The 25,305-nt window shown below is 38.5% G+C and overlaps 1 protein-coding gene across 1 annotated transcript; it reads right to left on the minus strand.

The window, feature by feature from the left end:
• Nucleotides 1-2,910: 2,910 nt before the first annotated feature.
• LOC111915425 (phospholipid-transporting ATPase 3) lies at nucleotides 2,911-10,635 on the minus strand. The gene is made up of 27 exons (XM_023911084.3): nucleotides 10,167-10,635; nucleotides 8,939-9,004; nucleotides 8,765-8,826; nucleotides 8,598-8,679; nucleotides 8,313-8,423; nucleotides 8,148-8,225; nucleotides 7,952-8,048; nucleotides 7,752-7,858; nucleotides 7,556-7,621; nucleotides 7,352-7,473; nucleotides 7,177-7,264; nucleotides 7,007-7,084; nucleotides 6,816-6,932; nucleotides 6,599-6,748; nucleotides 6,419-6,523; nucleotides 6,156-6,298; nucleotides 5,969-6,070; nucleotides 5,830-5,893; nucleotides 5,521-5,733; nucleotides 5,267-5,432; nucleotides 5,125-5,204; nucleotides 4,791-5,030; nucleotides 4,423-4,644; nucleotides 4,171-4,338; nucleotides 3,741-4,094; nucleotides 3,549-3,652; nucleotides 2,911-3,470 (listed from the first exon to the last, which is right to left on the minus strand). The coding sequence occupies exons 1-27, from the start codon at nucleotides 10,353-10,355 to the stop codon at nucleotides 3,164-3,166; spliced, it is 3,681 nt and encodes a 1,226-aa protein (XP_023766852.1). The 5' UTR covers nucleotides 10,356-10,635; the 3' UTR covers nucleotides 2,911-3,163.
• Between the last annotated feature and the right edge of the window lie 14,670 nt (nucleotides 10,636-25,305).

The raw sequence follows: 25,305 nt of genomic DNA on the forward strand, positions 1-25,305 counted from the left end.
TAATTGCAAAATATTTGAAGTAGGTAAATGACGATTTACAATTTTCCACCATGAATAACGAAATTTATTATTAAGTTTTAAATGAATTGAAATTCCTAGATCCTTTAGGATTCATTGAATTTTTCAATGGCATGTTTAATCTCGATTATGCCCTCTCAAATTTGTGACTGAGATGCCGAGGATCACAAACAAGGTGTGAATAACCATGCAAATTAGCTTGGTACACTTAATGTTACAAATCATCCAATCAATGTGTCGGTTAACCACACACGCTCCATTGATCCTTGATTAACATCAAGCTACCCTTTGCCACATATTGTCAGTCCCAGATTAGTGTGTCGGTTAACCACACACGCTCCACTACCGACTTAACAAGGTGCAAAGTGCAATATCATGGGTTAGCACCAAATTCATATTTTTCCTAAGTAAATAGTCAAGGAAGCGGTGGGTGAGAGTGTACATCTATTAAACCACAATTTTATAGGTAGTAACCTTATACCCCCCCCCCCCTTTATAGACCAGCTTCGTGAATGAGGTCTACTAACGGTAAGACTAACCTTTTACATATACATATATAATATATTAAACTTTTAATTTTATATAGTATAAGGGTGTATTTTACACATTTAAAAGGCTTGGTGGTTTAATCTATTGGTAAATTATACTCTTAATTTAATTAAACTTCTCTTTTAATTAAAAACTTTAATTAATTTAATAAAGTCCATAAGGTGTAATTGAACTATTCAAAGCATCTAGGTTATTAAAAATTCAATATTAAAACTATTTAATTAATTTTTAAGTTATGAACCTAAGAGATGCATCTTTTGAAACCTTTCAATTACAAGATGTTTTAGAATTCAATATTACAAATTAAAACCTTTTAATTAAACTTTTCAAATTCCAAAACTTGAGGGCAAGTTTTGAAACTCTTCAAAACCTTTTAGATTTCAACTTGATGAGAAGTTTTGTAATCATCCAAGACTCTTGAATTCCATAACTTATGAGTTTAATGTTATTTTAATGAATGAGACTTTTCATGTTCCATAACTTGAGGATAAGTTATGGAACTCATTAAAAAACATTTAGATCAATTGCAACAAATAAAATTATCATATAATCTAGGATTGATCTAACCAAACTCAAAAAGCAAGATAATATCAACAATTTACAAGTAACTTTGTTTATCATATAGCCAACAATTATCTTAAAACTTTGACAATTATCTTTTCATTGGATGAGTATAATCACTACCATATCAGAAAAGACAGATTTTATGATACAAAACAGTTTGTGGTAGTGATCCTAATCCAATATAGGCCCAAAAAAAACCCCAAAATCTGTCATATGCAAGTGCAACTCGTCTCATTGAGTTCATCATGAACTCGTCGAGTTCATCAATGGACTCGGCGATTTCGGCCTGGTAGAAGGCCACTTTCAGTTTGCTTCAACTTTGAACAATGAACAATGCATATAATATAACAGAAAACTACCCATGACTCTGATACCATTGTTGGGTTTTGTGTACTATATATAACACTCATATGGTGTACATACAACCCTAATAGCTTTGGATCTAAGTTTTCTCTAGTTATACATGCAATAAAATTTCCAAAGCATGAAACCTACAACTAGCATACAATTTTGGTACATGAATCATAAAATCAAGTTAGAAGAATACCTATTTATTGTAGCTTGTGGTTTTGGCCTTTTAAGAGCTTAGCGCCTCAAATGGTTCACAAACACCATGAACAAATGGGGACTTTGAGAGAGAGTATGGAGCACAGAAAATCGGTTATATGAACTCTAAGAACACTTATGTAATCGCTTTTACGCCAAGGGTAACATATATGTAGTGTAGGATTTCAAGAGTCATAAGTAAACCCTAATCCACACACTTAGGTTATGATCCATAACTCATGTGGACTAACTCTTCATAGATGCTTACATAAACTTAACTCATCATGGATCAATAGCCCAATTATATATATATATATATATATATATATATATATATATATATATATATATATATATATATATATATATATATATATATATATATATATATGTCATGAAAGAGAGATTTGGCACTTTATACAATGTAGTCTATTCTTATCGAGCATATGACTCTTGGAAAAGCATTACTGTCTCACATTAGTTAGACACACTCTCGTATTTCTTCATATTTTGTTACATTCTTATAGGTTGTTATTTAGTTAAAACTTGTGATACTCGTTGAAGAATTCCTTTGATAATGGCTTTATTTGCTCTTTCAGCCCTAAGCTTCATTCAGGTTTTCAGTATCTTAGCATTCATCATTCATATGTCTTGTGTTTTAGTATGTTATTTTATTTTATGTTTTGGTATTTATCCAATTCTTATGTATCTAACATTTTAACGTCCTAGGGTATATCACTAGCATCTGATGTTCGATTTGACCATCACTTTCATCTCACGCACGAAAATTAGTAAATACACTATGAAACAAAATTAAAAAATCTACTAATCTTTTTGTCCCATCTAGACGTCCGATAAAATTGGAATAATATAGGGAAGATTAACATGTCCCCATACATGAATAACAACAAAAAAAAAATTAAAAATCTAGAAGGTAAAGAGACTCGTTTATTCGTTATCTCTTTTTTATTTGTCTCATATTCTTCAATAGAAAAAGGGCATTACTTTAGTGAAAATATGTTACGTCGAGAGTTAGTGGTCACAACATTCCATTCTAGTTAGCACTAGGGTCCTTGCATCAACAAATTGTTTTTTAAACGTATTTTTTTTTAATTAATTATAATTTGATTCCAAAACATAACTAGCAAAAGATTATTTTTTATCCATGGCTTTTATTATCCTCAACAAATTGTTTTCATAAATAAAATAATATATAGAATAAAAGCACACACATAACAATATAACATGTAAACATTACATATCAGAAAGTGTTTTAGCGTAAGTTCTACAGCCAACTTACAAATCAAAAAAGTAGTAAAAAGATGAATAAAAGAATCAAGACTATTAATATCACTCTAATAAGGTTCTACTTCCATCAAATTATACATCTGTTCAAACTTACAAAAATATTCCAAAAAAAACCTCAAAACTGTCCAAAAAAAAGTACATAATAATCCCCTAATTTTTTTTTTTTGGTGTACAAATTCTAAGAACGACTATCTCGAGTTGATCTCTTCGGTTTCATACTGGCACGTCTAATGACATCCCATGCCTTTTGAGGCACCGTTACTCCTTGTTGTGTAGCGAAAAAGGACTCATACCCCGGTGAGTCAAACGCAAAACCTGTGTGCTTTGACTTTTCTCTTGGAAGTAGAGCAAACGCGTATCGCCTTTCTTCTTCTGGAGTTAACTGATTCCCCACTTCCAGTAATCCCGCCCCAATTGACTCCGGCTCATGTCTGTGGATTTCTTGAACGATTTGGTAATCATACGGGTAAAACCATCTTTGTACCCTACATCACAAAAAAAGAATCAAGTACTGAAGTACTGTGTATTGTGTACTGTGTACTCTCGTGAAAAAGCTTACTTACCCTTGGTACAAAAAGTCACCCAAAAGGGCAACAATGGGGACAAGAATGGTTAACAGGTAGAAGTAGGGAGTGCTCATGAGCACATAAATGGTGAAATACGTCCCCTGAAGTTAAATATGAAAAACATCCATCATTAGATAATAATATGTGATACAAGAAAATTAATTAGAAAAAGATGTGTGGTAGTGGTACCTTATTTACAAAGACAATGGAGTATATAAAGATGAAGGCGAACCATGCAAGAATACTGGCTCCAATACTTATAGTGTGCCACCTTGTGACTGTGTTGCACATCATAAGAAGACGCAGATTGACAGTTATGACAAGGCATGTGAATGCAGTTGAGCTGATATCCCACAACCCCAACATCTTTCCAGCTGAGGTTAAACCAGTTGTGCTTGAAAACACAGCAAAGTTGTACACAACTACTGATTGATAAACTGAAAAGCAAGCTAAAGTGCCTACAACTTTCCAATTGAAGTATGCATCTTGTATTCCTTCTTTGTATAGCTGTGGGTACTTTTTCGACAGTAATGCACTCACATCCTGCCAAATTTTTACATGTTAAACTGATGATATGAACATTGGAACAATCCGTTTATATTTTGAAAAGAGGGGGTACCTTATCAAGGAGTCCAACAATGATGACAGGTAAGGCAGTAAAAATAACATTATAGAGGGACTGGAACCAATCATCATAGAATCTTTGACCAGAGTAGCCAGTTTGGAAGGTGTACCAAAACTGAGTCAAAGTGAAAGTAAGATTTTTGTAAAAGAAGTAGGAAACAACCTGTGCATGAGAAAAAGAAAAGTTTATTAAAAAATACTATAAGAAGTGAATCTGTGTATAAAAGAAGAAAGGAAAGGAAAGTACCTTGCATAATCTAAGATAAGACCATCGGCCATGGACAAGAAGTAAATCTGTTAAAAAGCGAAACTGAGCAATAGCAAAATCACTAGCCATCACTGCCTGCATTCCTTCCAAACCACTTATCCCAACACCAACATGAGCCGCTTGAATCATCCCAACATCATTAGCTCCATCACCAATACTTAGTGTTATTTTATTTGCACCTTTTCTCACCAGTCTTGTCACCTGTAAATTGTAAAATATAATCACTAAACATATACTTTGTGCTTGAAATGAATATACATGTGTTTAGAAGATTGGGGAAAAGTGTGCTAAACTGATTGATTGTTTTAGTTTTAGTCTAAGGCTCAGGGGTAAAAGAGTCATTTTACCTGTGCCTTTTGTAAAGGAGAAACACGGCAGCAGACTACAGAATTGCAACTTAAGCTCAAACTAAGCAATGTTGAGCGCAAACTTGGATCTAAAGCATACATCAAACACTTTCCATCTATCAAAAGGGACAACTTCTGTCCAGTTGAACCATGAATGATACTTTGTGCTTCTTCATGGCACTTGTGAAGCTCATTTTTCACTGTTTCTCTTATAAATTGAGCAATTTCCACTTGATCCCCCTGGAACAAGAGTTTGACTTCAAATTAAATTTTCTTCTCTTTTTTTTTTTTTTTTTTGAAAAAAAAAGGATGTTTATTTATAAGAATTTCTTACTCTGTTCTCAACGTCCCTGATCGCATCAGTTTCTGAACTGATCACAAACTGTTTCATGTCATTGTTAATTAACTTGCAAGCTGCAAAAAATTCAAAAGATTAGTAATTAATATATTATTTATTATATGGATGATGAACATACCATATGCTATATTTATTGCAGTTTCCAGTTTGTCTCCTGTAAGCACCCAGATTTTAATTCCAGCTTTAGCAAGAGTTTCTATGCAGGCAGGTACCCCTTCTTGAAGTTTGTCTTCAATAGCCGTGCATCCAATTAAAGTAAGATCATTTTCTATTAATTCCGCCACCTGTTTTTTTTGTGGAGTTTCACATGTTTTTAAATATAAATATTGTTTTGTTTGTGAATTCTGAAGGAAATGGAATCTCATTTATTACCTCATCCAATTTTCTTTCACGATCTCGTAAAGCAGATTTTGATTGGATGAATTTTTCATTCCAAGCTTCATACATGTCTGGGCTTAAATCCTTATAAGCCAAACAAAGAGTTCGCAATCCAGCTTCTCCATATTGCTCCAAATGCTCACGTGAAACTTTCTTTAATTCATCATTTCCACTTGCTAATCTCTCAAAAATAACATTATCAGCTCCCTATCAAAGGGCAAATTCTGTATTAGAGTCAGTTTACAAATTTAACACTTCACTTTTTTTTTACTTACAACACATGTTTTTTACTACAGGAATTACCTTGCAGTATAATACAAGCCTTCCATCTTCATAACGACAAACAACAGATTGACGTTTCCTTGTACTATTAAAAAAACATAACAGTTTTGGTAAATTAGTAAAATGATATAAAATAAAAAATAGAAAATGTTATATATACCTGTTAAACTCAAGGACATTCAAGATTTCATATTTGCAATCTTGAACGGATCCCATTTTTTGAACATGTGATTCACGAACATAAATCTGAGTAGGTGTACGCCTGAAGAATTCATGTTTTTGCAATTAGTAAAATGATATAAAATATAAAATAGAAAATAGAAAATGTAATCCAAATGTATATATACCTGTAGAAAAAGAAGCCAAAGTTTTTTGCTGCAGTGACTAAAGCAGCTTCATCTGGAGATGCAGCTTGATATCGAAGTTTTTCTGGGGATTCCTCACCTTCAGGGAGTACAGTATGGCATATAGCAAGGCATCTAAAAAATTCCTGAATAAAGGAACAACGTTGTTTTATAACAAAAAAAAAATGACCACATAACAGAAGGAATTTGAATCCAAACGCAACATTTTGATAACAGATAAAAAAAAATGTTAGATTTTTGTATACCTTGCACATTTCAGGATTAGGTTCATTTCTCCAAGAACCAAGCATGAGTCTACTATCATCAAAATTGAAACCCTTTTCACGTGCTGTATTAGATGTTTTTTGTACCTGTTAAATTTTAAAGGTCATATATGTCATTTAACAAATCAAATTCCATTTTATATGACAGATCATCATATATACCTCCTTAACATTTACACCATTCCTCCTTGCTGCTCCCATTTCTATTTCAGTAACACCAGATCCATAAGTCCCTCCAGCAATTGAACATTTAAAAAACTCCATCAAGTTTCTTGTCAAAGTTCCCGTTTTATCAGAAAAAATGTACTCCACCTGTCACATTCAAGCATATCTCAGTAAATACATTTACAAAATAAACAAGGGCAAAATAGTAAATTACCTGTCCAAGTTCCTCATTTAGATTCGATGTGCGTGCTAACGCAGGGGTATTTGTTTCACTATGATACATCCTCAAGTCGTTGTTTATAAACTTAGTTGACTGGATAAATTTGATCATCTAAAAAAAAAAAAATTAAAACAAATCATTTCGACATCACACTGCAAAACCAGGATATAACTTTATAAACCTACCTCGATAGAAACATAAAGAGAAATTGGAATAATTGGGGAATACAGTGTAATAAGGGTAAAGATACTTAAAATAAAAACCTGAAAGAAAAATAACCAAAATTAGTAACAGTAAATACAAAAAAAGAAACATAAAAACATAATTCCTCTCACATCAGCAAGCAAAACAATACCACAAATCTGTTGCTTGGATTGAACTGTTGGGAGTCACCATTAACCCAAAGCATTAAGTAGTGATACTTGTTATTTACAAATACAGCACTGCAATGTTTTGTGGAATAAAATTATTACAATCAATAAAAATAATAATAATAATAATAATAATAATAACAAAAGTTAGTCATTTACCTGCCTATGGCCCCAATTAAACACAAGGAGAGAAGAACACCAAAAAGTGTGGCTATTACTTTGTCAAGTTTCCTCTCGAGTGTACTCCTCTTGGAAGGAACATTCATGGAATTCATCATTACCTGACATTAAAAATAAAATTTTAATATGAAAGAGAAGGGTAATAATGGAAATTTGAACCTAGAGAAAGATTCAATTCAAAACCTTTGTCTCGTGTCCAGTAAAGATTACAGTCCCAACAATGTACTCTGTGTTACGTAGACTGCATCCCTGTAATGCAATAAAGAAAAATAAGAATAATTGAAAAAGTAATCACTTAGATACATGAAGGGCAGAATGGGAAAAATGTGAGTTATCTGAAATACACAAAAGGTAAACTATTTATAACTTTATATCTTACTCTCAACAGAATATGATTTGGACCAATGGGTAATGTTTGCTTTTGAAGTAGCAAATTTCCAGTGAAGGTATAGAGTGAATTGTTTGGTTGTTCACAATGTATTTCACCTGCAATTAAATGGATCAATATACATAAATATTCAATATTTAAACAGATGAAACAAAATACATAAATATTCAATCTCAATTAAAGATTTAAACCTTTAAATTCTGAGGCTTTCTCAGGAGTCAAATAATCCCATGTCTTCTCCAAAGCTTTCCTGATCTTAAGATTTGTTTCACCATCTAGATTTGCAGTCTGATACATACAAGAATAAAAAAGATAAAGCTAATCTATATGGTTTTTTCATTTATCATGTATTATCATGTAACATAAAGTTGACATTAAGAGAGAGACCTCAGTATAGCAGACACCATCAGTGTTTGTACTTGCAAGGAGTAACAAATCAGCTGGAAAGAAAGTGTCCTGCTTCACCTGTAACAACATAAACATTTAAATTTGCATGAATTCCAATAAGAAATGTGAGAAAAAAAAATATATATGACTTCTCAAAATACTTACTCTGACAACATCTCCAACCTGCAACTTCTTCCAGGGAATGGATTCCCACCTTTGATCTTGAAGCACATCAACAGCTGTATTATTTATTGTCATATCATTTTGAAGACGTTTCTGTTAAGAGTTGAGATAAAAGTTAGGTAACAAATAATCTCCACACTACAGCAAACAAACAATAATTAAAAATACTTGAGTTATATAGTTCATGAAATATATAACCAACTAATTTAAAACCATTGTCAATGAATAAAATTAAACATAATAAGTCTAGAATTTAATATTGCTCACCCAGTCTTCAAATGCCTCCTTGACAAGAGATACAAAAAGCACAAGACTAAGTGGGATAACATTTGTGATTGGACTAACAGGACTGCATATAAAAAACAAAATTATTTAAGTTACATAATTGGAGACAATTCAAAAAAAAATAATAATAATAATAACATGTTTATTACCTGACAGGTGTAAATGATAAACAAGAGATTGTAAGAAAGTACAGGTTAGCCACCCGCCTAAACTGTCAAATTATGAACAAGAAACTATTTCAGTAACAATTAACTTCAACAATGTTTAGTAAAATGGATCACTTTATACTTTATTAAGTTTAGTAAATGTTTGAAATGAATTACCTGTTCGTAGAGCCCCTTTGGTAAAAAGGTAGCAACATTGTACTTTGTTGTTGATACAGAATTTCCCTGAATCATTTGTTTCACATCAGTTAGATTATAGTCAATGCAAGCTATGATTCTCTTCATCCATAGATCAATGAACTTTTTTGTTCAGAAAGTAAAAAAGGAAGATCATGTTCTATCATTTTGATATGTACATCACAACATATGTTCTGTGTAGAAATAATAAATTCTTTAAAATTCAAACATCTGAAATGATTTGACATACTGTATATCAAATGATTTGATATTCTTCATCTCTATCTTATTATGTTTTTAACTTTATTTAGTGGTTTGATTTTGTTTTCAATAGTTCACAAGTTTTTAATGTTGCTTGATATCTTAGATGTAAAGCAGATGTTAGCAGATTATGATGTTAATGGCTAACTAATGTTTGTGGATAGTGGATACTTGGTGCTAATGTTAACATCAAATAGTTAATTGATGCTTATTTGATTGAATGTGAGTGATTCATTATAGATATATAGTTAATTGATGTTGCTATTATAATTTTATTTTTAGTACCCTAAGAAGAATCAATCTCTCTTATGTAGGTTCTAGCCTCTCTAGCTTCATAACTACCTCACAAGGTCATTATGGGGAGTTAACAAATTCAAGAGGGTAACAACAGTTTGTGTAACAAATGTTATCTTGCTAGCAGAAATTCAGCAAAAAAATATAAATAACAAACACGATGTTGAAAGGAAAATAACATTGTTAACTGCTGGTTTATATTTCATCCTTTCTTTGTTCTCGTTATTCCTTCTACAATCTTCAAAATACAGTTTTCTGTATCCAAGCATTCCTACCACTGCGTTCCTATCAAGCATCCATAATTATTCAAACTGTCATATCAAAATCAGTAGATCTTGATACCTTCAAAAGCCAAGTCAAGTTAAGCTATAGCAGATAATTACTCTACTCTTCTACCTAGACTCTACCTAAAGGTTATTAATCTTGGATGATCCATAATCCATTGAACTCCAATTCTATATGGCATCCAGTTAAAATTTTGTTAATAGTCATCATACAACCATTAGAAGCACCAAATATTATTAGTTAGTATACCAATTCATATCTCTTCAAATATTATTAGGGTATAATAAGATGAGCGAAAAAAAGATCATCATTTCAATCAATCACACATTTAAACACAATTTGCTTGTATCCGTAATGTAAAGACACACACCTTGTATTTCGCGAGTTGATTGGCTTCGCGATCGTTGCAGAAAACAGTGCGGTGACCTGGCGCCTGGGGTTGAACTCGACCAAGTCGGATGGTGTTCGACGAGAGGTTCCTGTCAATACCCAGCGGCGTACCAGCGGATGCACTGTCGCTGCTTTGTCTTGATCCGGATGCCTCTCTCCACCCCTTCATTACTTTACTCCGATCGCAACCGGATAAATCAACCAATATCCCAAACGAAAAGCCAAATCTAACACATAATCATACAAACACAGTATGTTGTTACAAAAATTTTGACAGAGTTATCTGAGCGGAGGATTTATGAAACCAAATCGCCCTCAATTCGTCGTCTTCGTTGTAGAGGGTTCCAACTTCCAACACACGAATTGGATCGTAGAGCGTGAGGTACAGACAGCGATTAACTTAGTACAGCTCGGCCACGCGCTAAGATAGCGCGTGAATATCAAGTTCCGTGTCTGTAACGGTGACGTTTCTCCTGGAACATTTCCGCATCGGAGGCGTTGCTAAAATGCGCCATAACGCGTACAATTAAAGAGTTGACGCTATTATTCTAAGATTAACGGGTGTGGCAGTTAACGACTTTGATCCGACTTTGAGCAAACTCGGTGCATTATGATAATGATATGAGAAATTAAATATTCTTATTTATCATCCCATCCAAATAAATAGTGATATGCTTAACATTTAATATTTATTTAATAAAATTCAATGATATTTTTAGATACTAATATGACATATGACATCATTTAAATGGATAGGATGATTGATATGAACAAAAGATAGAAGGATATTTAATTTATCTGATCATATACATCTTGGACCAATAGGTAATGACTTATTTTTGTCACTCGAATAGATGTGCATATGGGTCGGATAAAATTTGATCCGTTTTTTTTTTTTTATTCAGATGGGTAGATTGGTTTTACAAAAAATAAGGATTGCATTTATCCAATTTTGGTTTTAAAATGTTTGGATCTTATATAATCATATTCATAATGAATAGTAACAACTTTTTTGTAACATTTGGCAAAATTTCACCTTTGTGGCCCATACTAAGGCAAGCAGGCAAAATCAATACATACAAAATCACCAAATATGAGAAATCGTGCATGGAAAATCAACACGTGTTCATACCATTTGCATTTGATACGTTTGGTTTCTCGCGTCGGATGTGATAGGGCTTCTTAATAGAGTACAACGAATCATGCATAGCAATGTTATATCCCCTAGATCTAAGGATGTAGTCTTTAAAAGAATTAGCTTTGCCATACAAAAAGGCTTATCGGCGTAGCTTGTTGCCCGTTTGTCATCTCACTTGTTGTATGATAATAATTAAATTAATGAAAAGTGACAAACATAATCATATGCATGGCTTGAAAACAAGGTTAGGGGAAGCAATATGATAATGATGGGTAGAAGAGATATCCAATGTTTTATAGGCATTTTTGTGACATTCCCATTTTCACGGCTAGAAAAGACCGATTTGTTTATGCTTTGTTTTAAAATCAAAGTAATCGTTTTAAAGAAAACTGCTGCGGAATTTGTTCCCAAAACAAAATGTGATAAGAATTTATCAAAGCATTTCTTTAAAGAAATGTATTTTTCATTAAATAACGAAATCTCGGGATGTCATATTCCGATACAGACCAAAAGCATAAACAATATAAAATAGACCTTACAACAGTTATTTATAACTACTGATCTATAATCCAAAATCTTTTGTCAAGTGTAACGCCCCGATTCTTAGATATTGTTTTAAATAAGATGTATTGGGTTAGGCTCTACTCGACGAGTTGATTGCCCTACTCGTCGAGTAGAAACGGGGTGGGATCGCGTGTTAAGTGACCTACTCGACGAGTCCATATTGGGACTCAGCGAGTAGGAGCTGGTAGATGAAACCCTAAATCATGGGGTTTGTACCCCTATTTAAAGGGACCTTAGCCTCCCTTGGACCTCTTTACAGTTCTAAAGAGTCCTTGAGAGCCCTTATTCGTGTGTGTGTGTGCCTTGTGTATGTGTTAAAGCTTGAAAAGAGGATTTTTGGAAGGAGAAGACTTGGAGGAGAAGGAAGTTGGAGCAATTAGATGGTGGAAATCAACATTCATCTCAGATATCATCTTCCAGAGGTACCTAAATCGTCATTTTCCTTATAGATCTCCTCTATTGGTTGAGTTTTAGGGTTTTCTTGGAATATCAAGTTGGTATGATGAGCTATGGGCTAGATCTGAAGTTGTAACTTCAGATTTGGACCCTCTTCGGATTCTAGATGTAACGACCCAAAAATCACGACCAAAAATTTCTTTTAAAAACATTACTAAAACCATATTCATATAAACCGCATCATAAATCATAACATAATTTCCGCTTATTAATCCAAAACATAATCTTATTATCATAGTAAACATTCCCAGGCTAACTAACTATGGTGTGTGCACTGCAACCTCCCCGAGCTCCTCTTTTGAAAACTGTGTACCTGAAACCAAAAATTGAAACCGTAAGCACGAAGCTTAGCGAGCTCCCCCAAACTACCACATACCATACAATAACATATAAAGCACATACTAGGCCTTGCCCACTGCATCGAACCGAGGTCCGGACTAACTGGGGCCTTGCCCCCTGCATCGGACCGAAGTCCAGAAACTAACAGGGACCTTGTCCCCTACATCGGACCAAAGTCCGGACTAATTGGGGCCTTGCCCCCTGCATCAGACCAAAGTCCGGAAACTGACTGGGACCTTGTCCCCTGCATCGGACCGAAGTCCGGACTAACTGGGGCCTTGCCCCCTGCATCGGACCGGAGTCCGGAAACTGACTGAAAATAGCATAACATAAACATATCAACTAGCATGAACACATATACTGCATACTGCATCGGGCCGTAGCCCGGAACACATAACACATAAATCCTGTTTGAGCCACGAAGGCATCAAACATACTAACTACTGCATCAGACCGAAGTTCGGAAACTACTACTACTAGCTAAACGGGGCGGCATTGTGGCCTTAGACCCGTTCCAACTGGAAGGAAACTCACCTGCACCGCTGAAGTTCTGCTGATAACCCCTTGGCTGCTAACTGACAACCCTCTGAGGCGCTGCTCCTCTAGCTCTTCGTGCTACCAATATCAATATAACACTTAGTCTGATAGTCCTCCAAAAGTCAACTAAGTCAACTCTTGTCAAAGTCAAAGTCCTGGTCAAAGTCACCCTTCCAGGTTGACCCTACTCGCCGAGTCAGCCTACTGACTCGCCGAGTTCATAAGCTCAGAAACCCCTTTCATTCGCGACTCGACTTGCCGAGTCAGACCATGACTGTAACGCCCCGTTCCTAAGAGTACTTAGTTGTGAGTCCCCGGGAATTAAGAGGAAGGGCATTTTGGTCCTTTTGTGGGAAAAGTGGAAAAGAAGGCCAAATATGAAAATTTGGGACACGCCGCGTACGCCCAACGTAAGCTGGGATTACGCCCAGCGTAATGGGGTAAGTGACGCGGGTGCAAGGCTGAGTACGCCCAGCGTACTCTCAGAGTTCTAAAACCCTAAAATTAGGGTCAGCCACTATATAAGGAACATGTTGGTTCATACCCTAGCCTCCATAAACTCTCCCTTAACCTCAGAAACCCTAAGATAGCCGTCCCACCTCCTTGATTGGGTGTGTTTGGTCTTGAAAAGCTTGGATTAGCAAAGGAGAGCATAAAGGAAGAAAGGAGAAGTTGTCAAAGAAGGAGAGGAACGGCTGGAGCTTATAGATCTCGGAAGACATCATCCTTTGGAGCCTATTTGAGGTATAAAGCTTCTTGCTTGACATTCATTTTGTGTAGATCTATGTGTTGTGAAGCTTTGACTCCATTCTTGTCCCAAAAGTCCTCATCTTGTTGCATGTTTCGAGTTGGTCAAGAGTATATGTCCTTTCAGACCTTAGGAGAGGTCTTGAGTGAGAAAAATGAGGTCCCAAGGGCTGTGGTTGTTCCATGTGTGAGATATGTGGGTCTTAATGGATTAAGACCTTGGATTAAGGTCTTTATGGACGTCCCAAGTGATAAAGTTTGAGACTTTATGAATCTTAGGCATGTTTGGCCTAGGGATCTGAAGTTTGGGCTTAAGAGCTTAAGCCATTAAGAAGTTATGGGGACTTAATGAGTAGCGAAGTTACGCCCCGCGTAGCGAGTCAGTGTCCCGATCCCCTGTTGCGAATCGGCATGTACGCCCAGCGTACCAAGGAGGGTACGCCCAACGTACTCCCTCTGTTGGGTTTTCATTTTGGGCCTTAGGGTTTGGGCTGTTATTTGGGCTGCTGGATTTTGGGTTGTGATTGGACATTATGGATAGAGTATTGTGGGCCCATTGGTTGTTATGGATCATGAGTTTAGGTCCATTTGGTGAGGTGGGCCCAATTTAGTAAATTGGTCCAATAGTGGGCTTTGTTTTGGACTTCTGGACTTTGGGCCATTAGTGGGCTTTGGAGCTTACCTAGTGTTGGGCCGGATTGAGTTAAGGGTAAAATGGTCAATTTACCCTTGGAAGGGTATTGTGCTTAGTCTAATGATTATTTGTGCTATGTTGGCTAGTTCGGGATTTTCGGTTAGTCGGTGATTCGAGAATCTACTTCTTCAGTTCAGAGTTTCGGCAGTGCGAGGTGAGTTATCCTCACTATATCAACAGGGTCTAAGGCACCAAGGCCGACCCTTTTATCGGATTGAGATCCGGGTATTGTTGTTATGTTACTGCTTTGATATGTTTGCATCCTGGTAGTTAGGATGGTGTATGTTAGAGACCTGGTTGAGGTCGGTATCTTGATATGTAGGGTGATGCTATGCTAGTGACCAGTTAGGTCGGTATCCTGGTTAGGATGATGATATGCTATGTGATCTTTTTGATCGGCTTGTTGACTGTGAATTGATATATGATTGTATGTTTATGTGCACATGGTTGATTGGACTCGAGTTGGGTTGAGGCGGGTCCTACTTTGTGTTGTAAGCCAAGATACCCAGGGCGGACCGGTTATCCCGAAGGCCCAGCGAGCGGTCCGGATAGGCTGTAGGCCCCAAGAGGGCGGACCAGACGTGCCGAGGCTCAGAGAGTGGACCAGGCCGACTGAAGGCCCGGTGCGGGCGGACCAGTCATACTGTAGACTCAAAGAGTGGACCAGGTGGATTGATGGCCCGGTGCGGGCGGACCAATCACACTGCAGACTCGATGCATATGGCTAGGCTCGGAGGGTGGACCAGGTGTACTGTTGGCCGGTGCGGCGGACCAGTCACACAGTAGACCCGAAGTGCATGGCTGTTTTATGATCGGATATGATACGGCATGTTATGCGTGTATGGTATATGTGGTTGGTATTTTGGGGATATCTCACTAAGCTTTCGGGCTTACAGTTGTGGTTTAATGTTTTTCAGGTTCTTCAGGAGACCGTGGCAAGGCGAAGGCGTGATCGTACCACTCCTCATGTTTATGTTGTGATGTGATTCTGGGAATACTCTAAATAAATTGTATTGAAAACCTTTTTGTAATAATTTAATGAAATCGGGTTGTTTTTGAAAAGTTTAAATTGGTTGGAATTTTTTTGGGTCGTTACAAGTTGGTATCAGAGCCTTGGTTTGAGTGAATTGGAGGAACACTCGTGTGACTCCAGTCTCAAATCGAGGAGGGTTTTCAAAAGAGAATTTAAAATGGTTTTCAAAATGAGTAAAGGAGGACGCGGAGGTACGATCAGCCGGAGCCAGTAAGTAACACCAAAATACCATACATGATATTTGTTTTTGAGCTTTGATAGAACAGCATGCTAGTGTTAGGCTAGGGATCTTCGGGATTTCATGATAGTGTTGCCTGATTTATGATGCCTGTTAGCCTAGGGTTTCCTTGTGGGAGATTTCCAGTGTTCCTCTATTAGTGAGGGTTGAGCGTTTGTTATGTATGTTTTCACTAGGGTGTTGTGGTAGTACTTCATACAAATATGGGTAGGTGTGGAAGGTAGTATGGGCCCGTACTATTGAAAGCACAGGACCCATACGCGTATCAGGGAAACCATGACCTCTAGGGTTAGATTGAGAGTTGGTTCCCGAGATAGTGGGAAGAATCTGAGATTTTGTGGTGTTTTTCAGTATGGAGATTCTGAGGCATGCTGGGAGTGGATCCGGGTCAGGATTGGGAGCAGGAGAGAGAGTTCCGGGTGGGTCAGTACCGCCCGAGGTTATTGGTCAGATGAGCACGTGCGAGTTGGATGCAAGGATTCGTGAGATCCTGCGTGATGAGATTGTTGCGTTGTTTCGGGCTGAGTTGCCGGAACTGTTTGGGTCGATCAAGACCGCCATGGTTGAGTATTTTGATGAGCGTTATGCAGCTCTCACAGAGGCGGCTACAACGGTTGTAGTAGCGGCAGGGGTAGGAGCTGGTCGAGGTTTTTCAATATCGGGACCAATCACACTGCAGAATCGATGCATATGGCTAGACTCGGAGGGTGGACCAGGTGGACTGTTGGCCGGTGCAGCGGACCAGTCACATAGTAGACCCGAAGTGCATGGTTGTTTTGTGATCAGATATGATATGGCATGTTATGCGTGTATGGTATATGTGGTTGGTATTTTGGGGATATCTCACTAAGCTTTCGGGCTAACAGTTGTGGTTTAATGTTTTTTAGGTTCTTCAGGAGACCGTGGCAAGGCAAAGGCGTGATCGTACCGCTCCTCATGTTTATGTTGTGATGTGATTCAGGGAATACTCTAAATAAATTGTATTGAAAACCTTTTTGTAATAATTTAATGAAATCGGGTTGTTTTTAAAAAGTTTAAATTGGTTAGAATTTTTTTGGGTCGTTACAATGACTCGCTGAGTCTACTGATTTCCGAGTCCTGACCTGTCCAACTCACTGGGTCCCCACTCAACTCACTGATCCGAGTCTTAACTCGAAGGGTTTGGGGTTTCACGAATTGACTCACCGAGTCCAAGAACAGACTCGCCGAGTCCAAGGCAATCTTCAACAGACTCGCCGAGTTGTTCATCCAACTCGTCGAGTTCATCTCCATCTTCATACTACTCGTCGAGTCCACTCGAAGGACTCGCCGAGTGTATTCAATCCTTCAAACACTCAGAGGATTTTGAGTCATGCATGGACTCCAAACTGCAGATCCACTCTTCTAAATCCTATTCCTCACGTAAAGTGGCAAACTTTACGTGTAGCTAAGGAGATCTAGGCTCAAAACACTATAAACTAGGGTTTAAGACAAGGAGGCTTTACAATCAACCCATAGACTGATGCTTTATGATTCTCTAGGCCAAGATACACTTAGATCTGAAGTAGCAACTTCAGATCTGGGCTTCTAACTCGAAATGGTTCTTAAACCTGTCCTTAAAGCCCCAAATCTCATGTTAAAGGTTGATCTATATGCAAAAGAGTGAAGGTAGCGACTCATTACCTTCAAATGCTCTGAAAAATCCCACAAACTCTGGATCTACTGCCACTCCTTGAATCCCCAATGGTTCCATTCTACCTTCTTCCTTCAAATCACCCAAAATGGCAAGAAAGCTTGAATATGCAACATTGGAGGCTTAGGGTTTCGTATTCTGGATAAGAGAGGCTACAAGGAACCCTAAGGGAGAGAATGAGATGCTTAAATAGTGCACAAAGTCCCGGATTTAGGGTTCCCCTCTTCAGACCGGACTCGCCGAGTTCTCTTTGCCGACTCGCCGAGTCGGTTACTTAATCGATCCCCTGGATTCCGCTCCGACTCGTCGAGTTCCTCCCTGGACTCGACGAGTTGACCATTTAACTTAGGGTTTTCTTTCCTTTCTTGGCCTTTTTGATTTTGAGTGTTACAACTCTCCCCCACTTAAACTAAACTTCGTCCTCGAAGTTCGCTATGGCCAACTGACCTGCAATCCGCCTCCAACACCCCGTCTGGTGACTCTAACCCTCTTGTCCATCACTCCAGCCACTCTTAGTGTTGGTCACTACTGTTGGTACATACTGAATGCTTCTTATTTCTATAACTTAGTGCTGATCACCCGTCCCATCTAATGGATCAGATAATCCTTCAAGTGAAAGATTCATCCTTGCAACGGTTAAGACTCATACGAGAGCTGCACAACAAGGTCAAACCTTCCCATCTGAGATTATCCAACCCTGCTGTGAGAGGCGTAGCACCCTCTGTCAACTTGCTGCCTCTTACCATACTTCCCTTGTCGCTACTGCCTCTGACTGAAAATTTTGTTGCCCCTCATCCGCCTACCGGATGCACCGAGACCACCCTGGTCCAACTGATCTGCCGATATCTGGGTTATTGGACTCCTACCAGTCACTACACCCCATCGCAATCTCCTAGTCACTTCCAGCGACTTCTGAAGATACTTCGACTATCTATAACTGTTCTATCCACTCTGCCACTCATATTGAATCGATGCTGCTGGAACCAGCTGTGACAACCCGTAAATTACTCTGTCACGGTAACCCATTTTCGTTAGTAAAACCGTTTGTATTTCAATTTTTCCATTAACATTTTGGATTAGGTCATTTAAATTAAAACTTTTATTTTGACCTCGTGAGTGTCCAAACCCATTAGAAACGCGTGAAAATACTCTCGTTATTTATTTGGAAAAAAATTAATTATAACTACGTCGGGTTACGACAACTAAATCGGGTACGACTATAAGCCTCGTTTAACGTCAGTATCGGGTAGATTTCCACCGAGCCTCAAACTCAAACCCTATATAAGGGTGAGTGGACTTCATTTGAAGTTTTTTCACTCTCTCTCACTACTCTCTCTCTACAAACCCGAAATTGATCCAAAACCACCTCTTTCAAGCTCCAATTTGGTAAGTAATCCATCCTAGCTCATAGTTTAGCATGTTTAGCTTTCAAATTCATGTTTAAATCATTCAAAAGGACCAAGAACATGTGTTTATGGCCCAGGAACAATCCCAAACTGTAAACACCCTTAAATGGGGTTTTGGAACCCCAAAACCCTTCCAAACCACTTCTAGTGCTTAGATATGACTTAGGGGCTTACATGAATGGACTTAGAACACCAAAATCTCAACATTTGGGGAGTAAACATGAGTTTACGGCCCAAGAATATGCTTGGACCATAAACACCCATTCATGGACCGTAAACACCTTTTAAGGTGTTAAAATGCCCCTTAAACACCTCCTATGCCTTGGAATAATGTCTAGAACCAACCACCATTGTGTTAGGGACCTTAAACATGAAAGAAACCAACCCCTTAGGAGATTACAGCCGTAAACCCCCCAAGGAATGGCTCCTGGGCCGTAAACTCCTTTATATTGGTCAAATGGTGCCCTAACTTCCTTCCATGGCTTGTACTTTGGACTAGAACCACTTATGCTTAACTTAGGATCACCAAAACACAAAAAGAAAGGGTACATGAGAGTTTACGGCCGTAAACTCCTTAAAATGGTCCATATGTTGATTAATTCACTTCCCTTGCCTTAGAAATGAACCTAGCATCATCCCTCAAGTGTTGTAAGACCATTAAGCAACAAAGAACACACCACCCATGAGTTTACGGCCGTAAACTCATGGGGATATGGTCATAGGGCCGTAATCTCCCTTAGGAGTTTACTCTTGAAGAGCAAACTCCATATCTAGGCCTTACACCTCCTTAGATGCAACCCGGATCACTCCTAACACTTGAAATGAAGTGTTTTCACGCCTCGGAGTATATATTATTATTATTTAATTAGCAGTTCAAAGTCTAATTAGATACAATTATGTATCTCCTCATAATACATAGGAACCTTGCACGCGTTCAAGCCCTAAACTGACACTTAGCATCTTAACCAACACATTTCTCGACTGGTGAGTTCATACCCCTACACCTTTTTCCGTGTTTTTCAATGTTTTTAGGGGGGAGGGGGGGAATACAAGCAAAAGTACAAGAAAATCTTGTACTCAAATTTATTTATTTCATTTGAAATGTTTCATTTTTCGTATGCTTTTAACAATCAAAACCATATTAACCAACCGTTTGACTTGCCGAGTTAGTTTTCAAACTGATTGCAAATCTTATTATATAATGTTATATTATACATCTCACAAATGATTTTCCATTTCATTACTGTTAAAATCATTAATCTTAGAACTTTAGACGTCCTCTGTAACACTCCACAGAGATACGCGAGTGGAGGACCACTTTTGTAACTAGAACTTAAAACAGGATTTTCCGCATTATTACTTGTAAATTCGTTATTCTTAGGGTTGGAGACACGTCCTCTGTAACACTCCACAGAGATACGCGAGTGGAGGACCACCAATGTAACCAAAATCTCTTAGTAGGAGAGCGTGACTTGAGTGTATAGATCTATATGGGGCTGATTACCCCGCACCTTGCTGCTAGCTACAGTGGGACCGGCAGGTCTACGGGTGACAAAAGTCATAAATGATACTGGCCTTCCTTGCCATATCTAGTTTATCGTATGGTTATAGAACTCGCAAACTTAGATAACGAGGATTTACTTTTAAGTAATAAAGAACTTAATAAATTAATATCCTAAGAAATTAGTTTACTATAAAATTGATAGTTTTATATACATGTTAAAACTAACGTACCTTTCAAGGATAACCAGGCTTTCAGGAAATTTCACACAAACAATACAAGTATGGTAGATTCATGTACACTTCATTCAGATTCGATAACCAACCACAAACTTTTAAGGAAAATAAGGGTTTTTCCTGGGATAACAAACTGTTCTTAACCAGATTGTGTAACAAACAGATAACCAAACCTTACTTATAAGAAAATATGGGATTTTCTTGGGTAACAACTGTTTCAGAAAACTAAAGGAAACTTGTTCATTTTCAGAAAACAAACCGCTTATGAACTCACCAGCTTTATGCTGATATTTTTAAAACTGCTTGTATTCTCAGGTTCTCCTTAGACAGGTATCCCGCGTTCTTTTGCAGAAGACGGAGCATATGGAAGTCACGTCTTTACTTTTGTTTAAACTAATGTATCTATAAAACATGTATTACCTTACTTTCAAACAAATGTAATGATTCTATGTAATGTAATGTTTTGTGTTTACTATGCTTACTATGTACATTGGTTGTGATAATTTACATGACGTCCTCCGCCCCGGAACGTTTCCGCCATCGGTTTTGGGGTGTGACAGATTGGTATCAGAGCCCTTGTTTATAGTGATCTAAGTATACCAAACCTTACATGGTATAAGACTATAAACACTAAGGGGCCGAAGTGCTCTGAACTAAAAGTATACTTTAAAATATAAGTATTTTTCAAAAATATACAAGAATACCTAAATGTGAGAGACCGTAACCTCAAGTAGAACAAAACACAAGTAATTGGGTGTTGTGCGCTGCGGTTAAACCTGGGCAGTTATGTAGTCGTGTCTAGGGTCAATATAGCCTGATCAACTATATTCATTCGAGACACGGCCGACATGTGCTTGGGAGTGATTATGATGTGCAACATGCCTAAAACTTACCTAATATCCAAACAATGAGTCATCGTCGCAACAAACCATAAAATACTATAGGAGTATTTAGTCAAAGCCAAATACGTTGTAGAAATTCATTCCAAGTGTTGCTACTCATTCTTTCCTTAGCGATAAATTCCCTTGTTTTGGTAGTTTTCCTATATATTATCGCTTAGTAGAACACTTTATCTGTCATAATGAGATATCTCTTATTTCATATCTCATTATTCAATTCAGAGGACTTACCATCCTCTCTTTCCAAATCATTTTAGATCAATATGCCTCCAAAGAAAGGACCAGCTCAAGGAACAACAACCTTCCGCCACCGCATCCTTCTCAATTCGACCCTGTCCTATTTCAGGCAGTTGTTACTGCCGCAGTGACGGCTGCAATGGCACACTTGAACCCCGGCAGGTCTAGTGGACTAGGAAGTAACCCCCATCCCCAAAATCATGAAGGTGATCAGGGGCACCGGGATGAGTGTAGTAAGAGTAAGAAGATTTTCTGTAGAAAGCGAAAGGGTCAGAGTTCGCAAGGACCCTCCAAGAAGCACAAAACAGTGGCAGTTCAAGCTGCTACTACTCTTGTCGCTGCGTCTACAGCTCAAGCACCTACCAATAGGTATGCTGGTAACCTCCCTTGGTGCAACAGGTGCAATTACCACCATCGTATCCTTGGCCCATGCCGTGAGATGATCTGCATCAGCTGTGGCAAGAAGGGTCATCTTACGCGAAACTGCAGAGCACCGGCTCAACCAACCAATCAAGCTTCCGGATCAAGTGCCGATCAGGCCTGCTACGGTTATGGAGAAGTCGCGCATTTCAATAGGAACTGCCCCAAGGCAGCAACAGCTAGCAACATTGGGATAGTTCTAGCTATAAAGCAGGAGGAGGCAGTCGCCGATCTCACCGTCGTCACGGGTACGTTTCTTCTCAACAATTCTTATGCTCACATCCTTTTCGAATCTAGTGCTAAAGAAGTTTTATTATCCATTCATTCAAACATCTTATTAAACATAATCCCCAACCATTAACCAAAACATTTACCTTCGAGATGGCTAACGGTGAGAAAGAGAACGCTAACGATATATTCATAGGCTGTACCCTTACCCTGAACGATCATTCTCTTCCCATTGACCTAATGCCAGTTTCCATAAAGAGATTTGATGTTATCATTGGCATGGATTGGTTGAGTCCCAATCATGTTGATATCCTATGTTACGAAAAAGCCATCCGTCTCAATCTCCCCTCTGACCAGACTCTTATGATCTACGACAACAAATTTAGTTCCAATCTTCGCATCATTTCTTGCATCAAAGCTCAAAAGCTCTTGTGAAAGGAATGTTACGCATTCCTAGCTCATGTAATCAACGAGAAACAGGAAGTTAAAGACCTTGAGAGCATCCCCGAAGTCTGCAACTTTCCTGATGTTTTTCCCGAAGAACTTCCAGGAATTCCTCCCGAACGCCAAGTAGAGTTTCGCATCGACCTAACTCCTGGAGCTAACCCTGTAGCCAAGTCTCCATATCGCTTAGCTCCAGCAGAAATGTAGGAGTTATCTAGCCAGCTCAATGAGCTTCTCGACAAAGGGTTCATCAGACCGAGTTCCTCACCTTGGGGAGCCCCGGTACTATTTGTGAAGAAGAAAGATGGATCCTTTCGAATGTGTATAGACTACCGCGAGTTGAACAAATTAACAGTAAAAAACCGTTATCCTCTTCCTCGAGTAGATGACCTTTTCGTCAATTCTTGGGTCTCGCCGACTACTATCGTAGATCCATTTAGAATTTTTCCAAAATCGCCAAGCCCCTAACCACTCTGACACAGAAAGGTGTACCCTTTTGTTGGAGTGAAAAGCAAGACACAACATTCCAAACGTTAAAGCGAGCTTTGTGTAGCACGCCTATCCTATCCCTGCCCGAAGGGACAGAGGATTTTGTTGTCTATTGTGATGTGTCCAATCAGGGCTTAGGCTGTGTGCTTATGCAGAGAGGAAAAGTTATTGCTTATGCCTCAAGACAGCTGAAGGCACACGAAGTTAACTACACGACTCATGATCTGGAGCTAGGAGCAGTGGTCTTCGCACTGAAGATTTGGAGACATTACCTCTACGGAACTAAGTGCATGATCTTCACTAACGATAAAAGCCTGCAACATATCTTCAATCAAAAAGACTTAAACATGAGGCAACGACGATGCGTAGAGCTGCTCAGTGACTACGACTGCAAAATCCGCTACCATCCCGGCAAGGCCAATGTGGTAGCAGATGCCTTTAGCCGAAAGGAGAGTTCAAGCCGAAAGGCAAAGAGACTGACGATGACCATCCATTCCCACTTATCCGTACAGATCCGAGAAGCCCAATTAGAAGCCCTAAAACCAGAAAACGTGTCGAATGAAGCCTTGAGGGGAATGGATAAGAAACTTGAGATCAGAGGTGACGGAGTCTACTGTTTCATGGATAGAATCTGGACCCCAAAGTTCGGAGGTTTCAGAAAAGTTGTCATGAATGAAGCTCACAAGACCCGATACTCTGTTCACCTAGGTTTGGATAAGATATACCTGGATCTCAAGAAACAATACTGGTGGCCAAACATGAAAGCCGAAATCGCTACCTTCGTGGGCAAATGTCTGACCGACGCCAAGGTAAAGGTCGAGTATTAGAAGCCCTAGGGTCTGCTCCAGCAGCCCGAGATACCTGAATGGAAATGGGAGATGATTATCATGTGTTTCATCACCAAGTTACCCAGATCTCCTAGTGGGTACGATACCATTTGGGTAATTGTCGATCATTTCACAAAATCCGCTCACTTCCTTCCAATTAAAGAATCATGGAATATGGAAAGACTTACGCGAATCTACATCCAAGAGATAGTCCGACTGCACGGTGTGCCCGTGTCCATTATCTCCGATCAAGATAGTAGGTTTACCTCAAGGTTTTGGCAGTCCCTTCAAAAAACTCTTGGAACCAAGCTGGATATGAGTACAACTTACCATCCTCAGACAGACGGACAGAGTGAAAGAACTATCCAGACCCTGGAAGACATGTTGAGAGCTTGTGTCATCAATTTAGGAAAGTCGTGGGACACCCATTTACCCTTGACCAAGTCATCGTATAACAATAGCTACCGCACCAGCATCAAGGTTGCCTCGTTCGAAGCCCTCTACAGTCGTAAGTGCAGATCCCCTCTGTGCTGGGCCGAGGTAGGGGACACGCAGCTAGCCAAGAGTCAAATCCCCGACAGTGCTCTCATTGGTACTGAAATCATCCGCAAAACCACTGAGAAGGTCACCCAAATCCAAGAACGACTGAAATCTTCACGAGACAGACATAAGAGCTACGATGATAAACGACGGAAACCCTTACAATTCCAGGTTGGAGATCTTGTCATGTTGAAGGTCTCACCCTGAAAAGTTATGATACGCTTTGGAAAGCGCATAAAACTTAACCCAAGTTACATAGGACCTTTCGAGATCCTCGCTAGGATCGGTCCCGTAGCCTACAAACTCCGACTACTTTCAGAACTTAGCAACATCCATCTTGTCTTCCACGTCTCTATTCTTAAGAAGTGCCTATCTGATGAAACCCTAGTAATCCCTTTTGATGAGATTGAGATCAACGAAAGCCCAAACTTCATGGAAGAACCAATTGAAAACATGGATCAAGAGATTAAACGT

Source organism: Lactuca sativa, chromosome 8 (genome assembly GCF_002870075.4).
Source record: "Lactuca sativa cultivar Salinas chromosome 8, Lsat_Salinas_v11, whole genome shotgun sequence".
Lineage (NCBI taxonomy): Eukaryota > Viridiplantae > Streptophyta > Magnoliopsida > Asterales > Asteraceae > Lactuca > Lactuca sativa.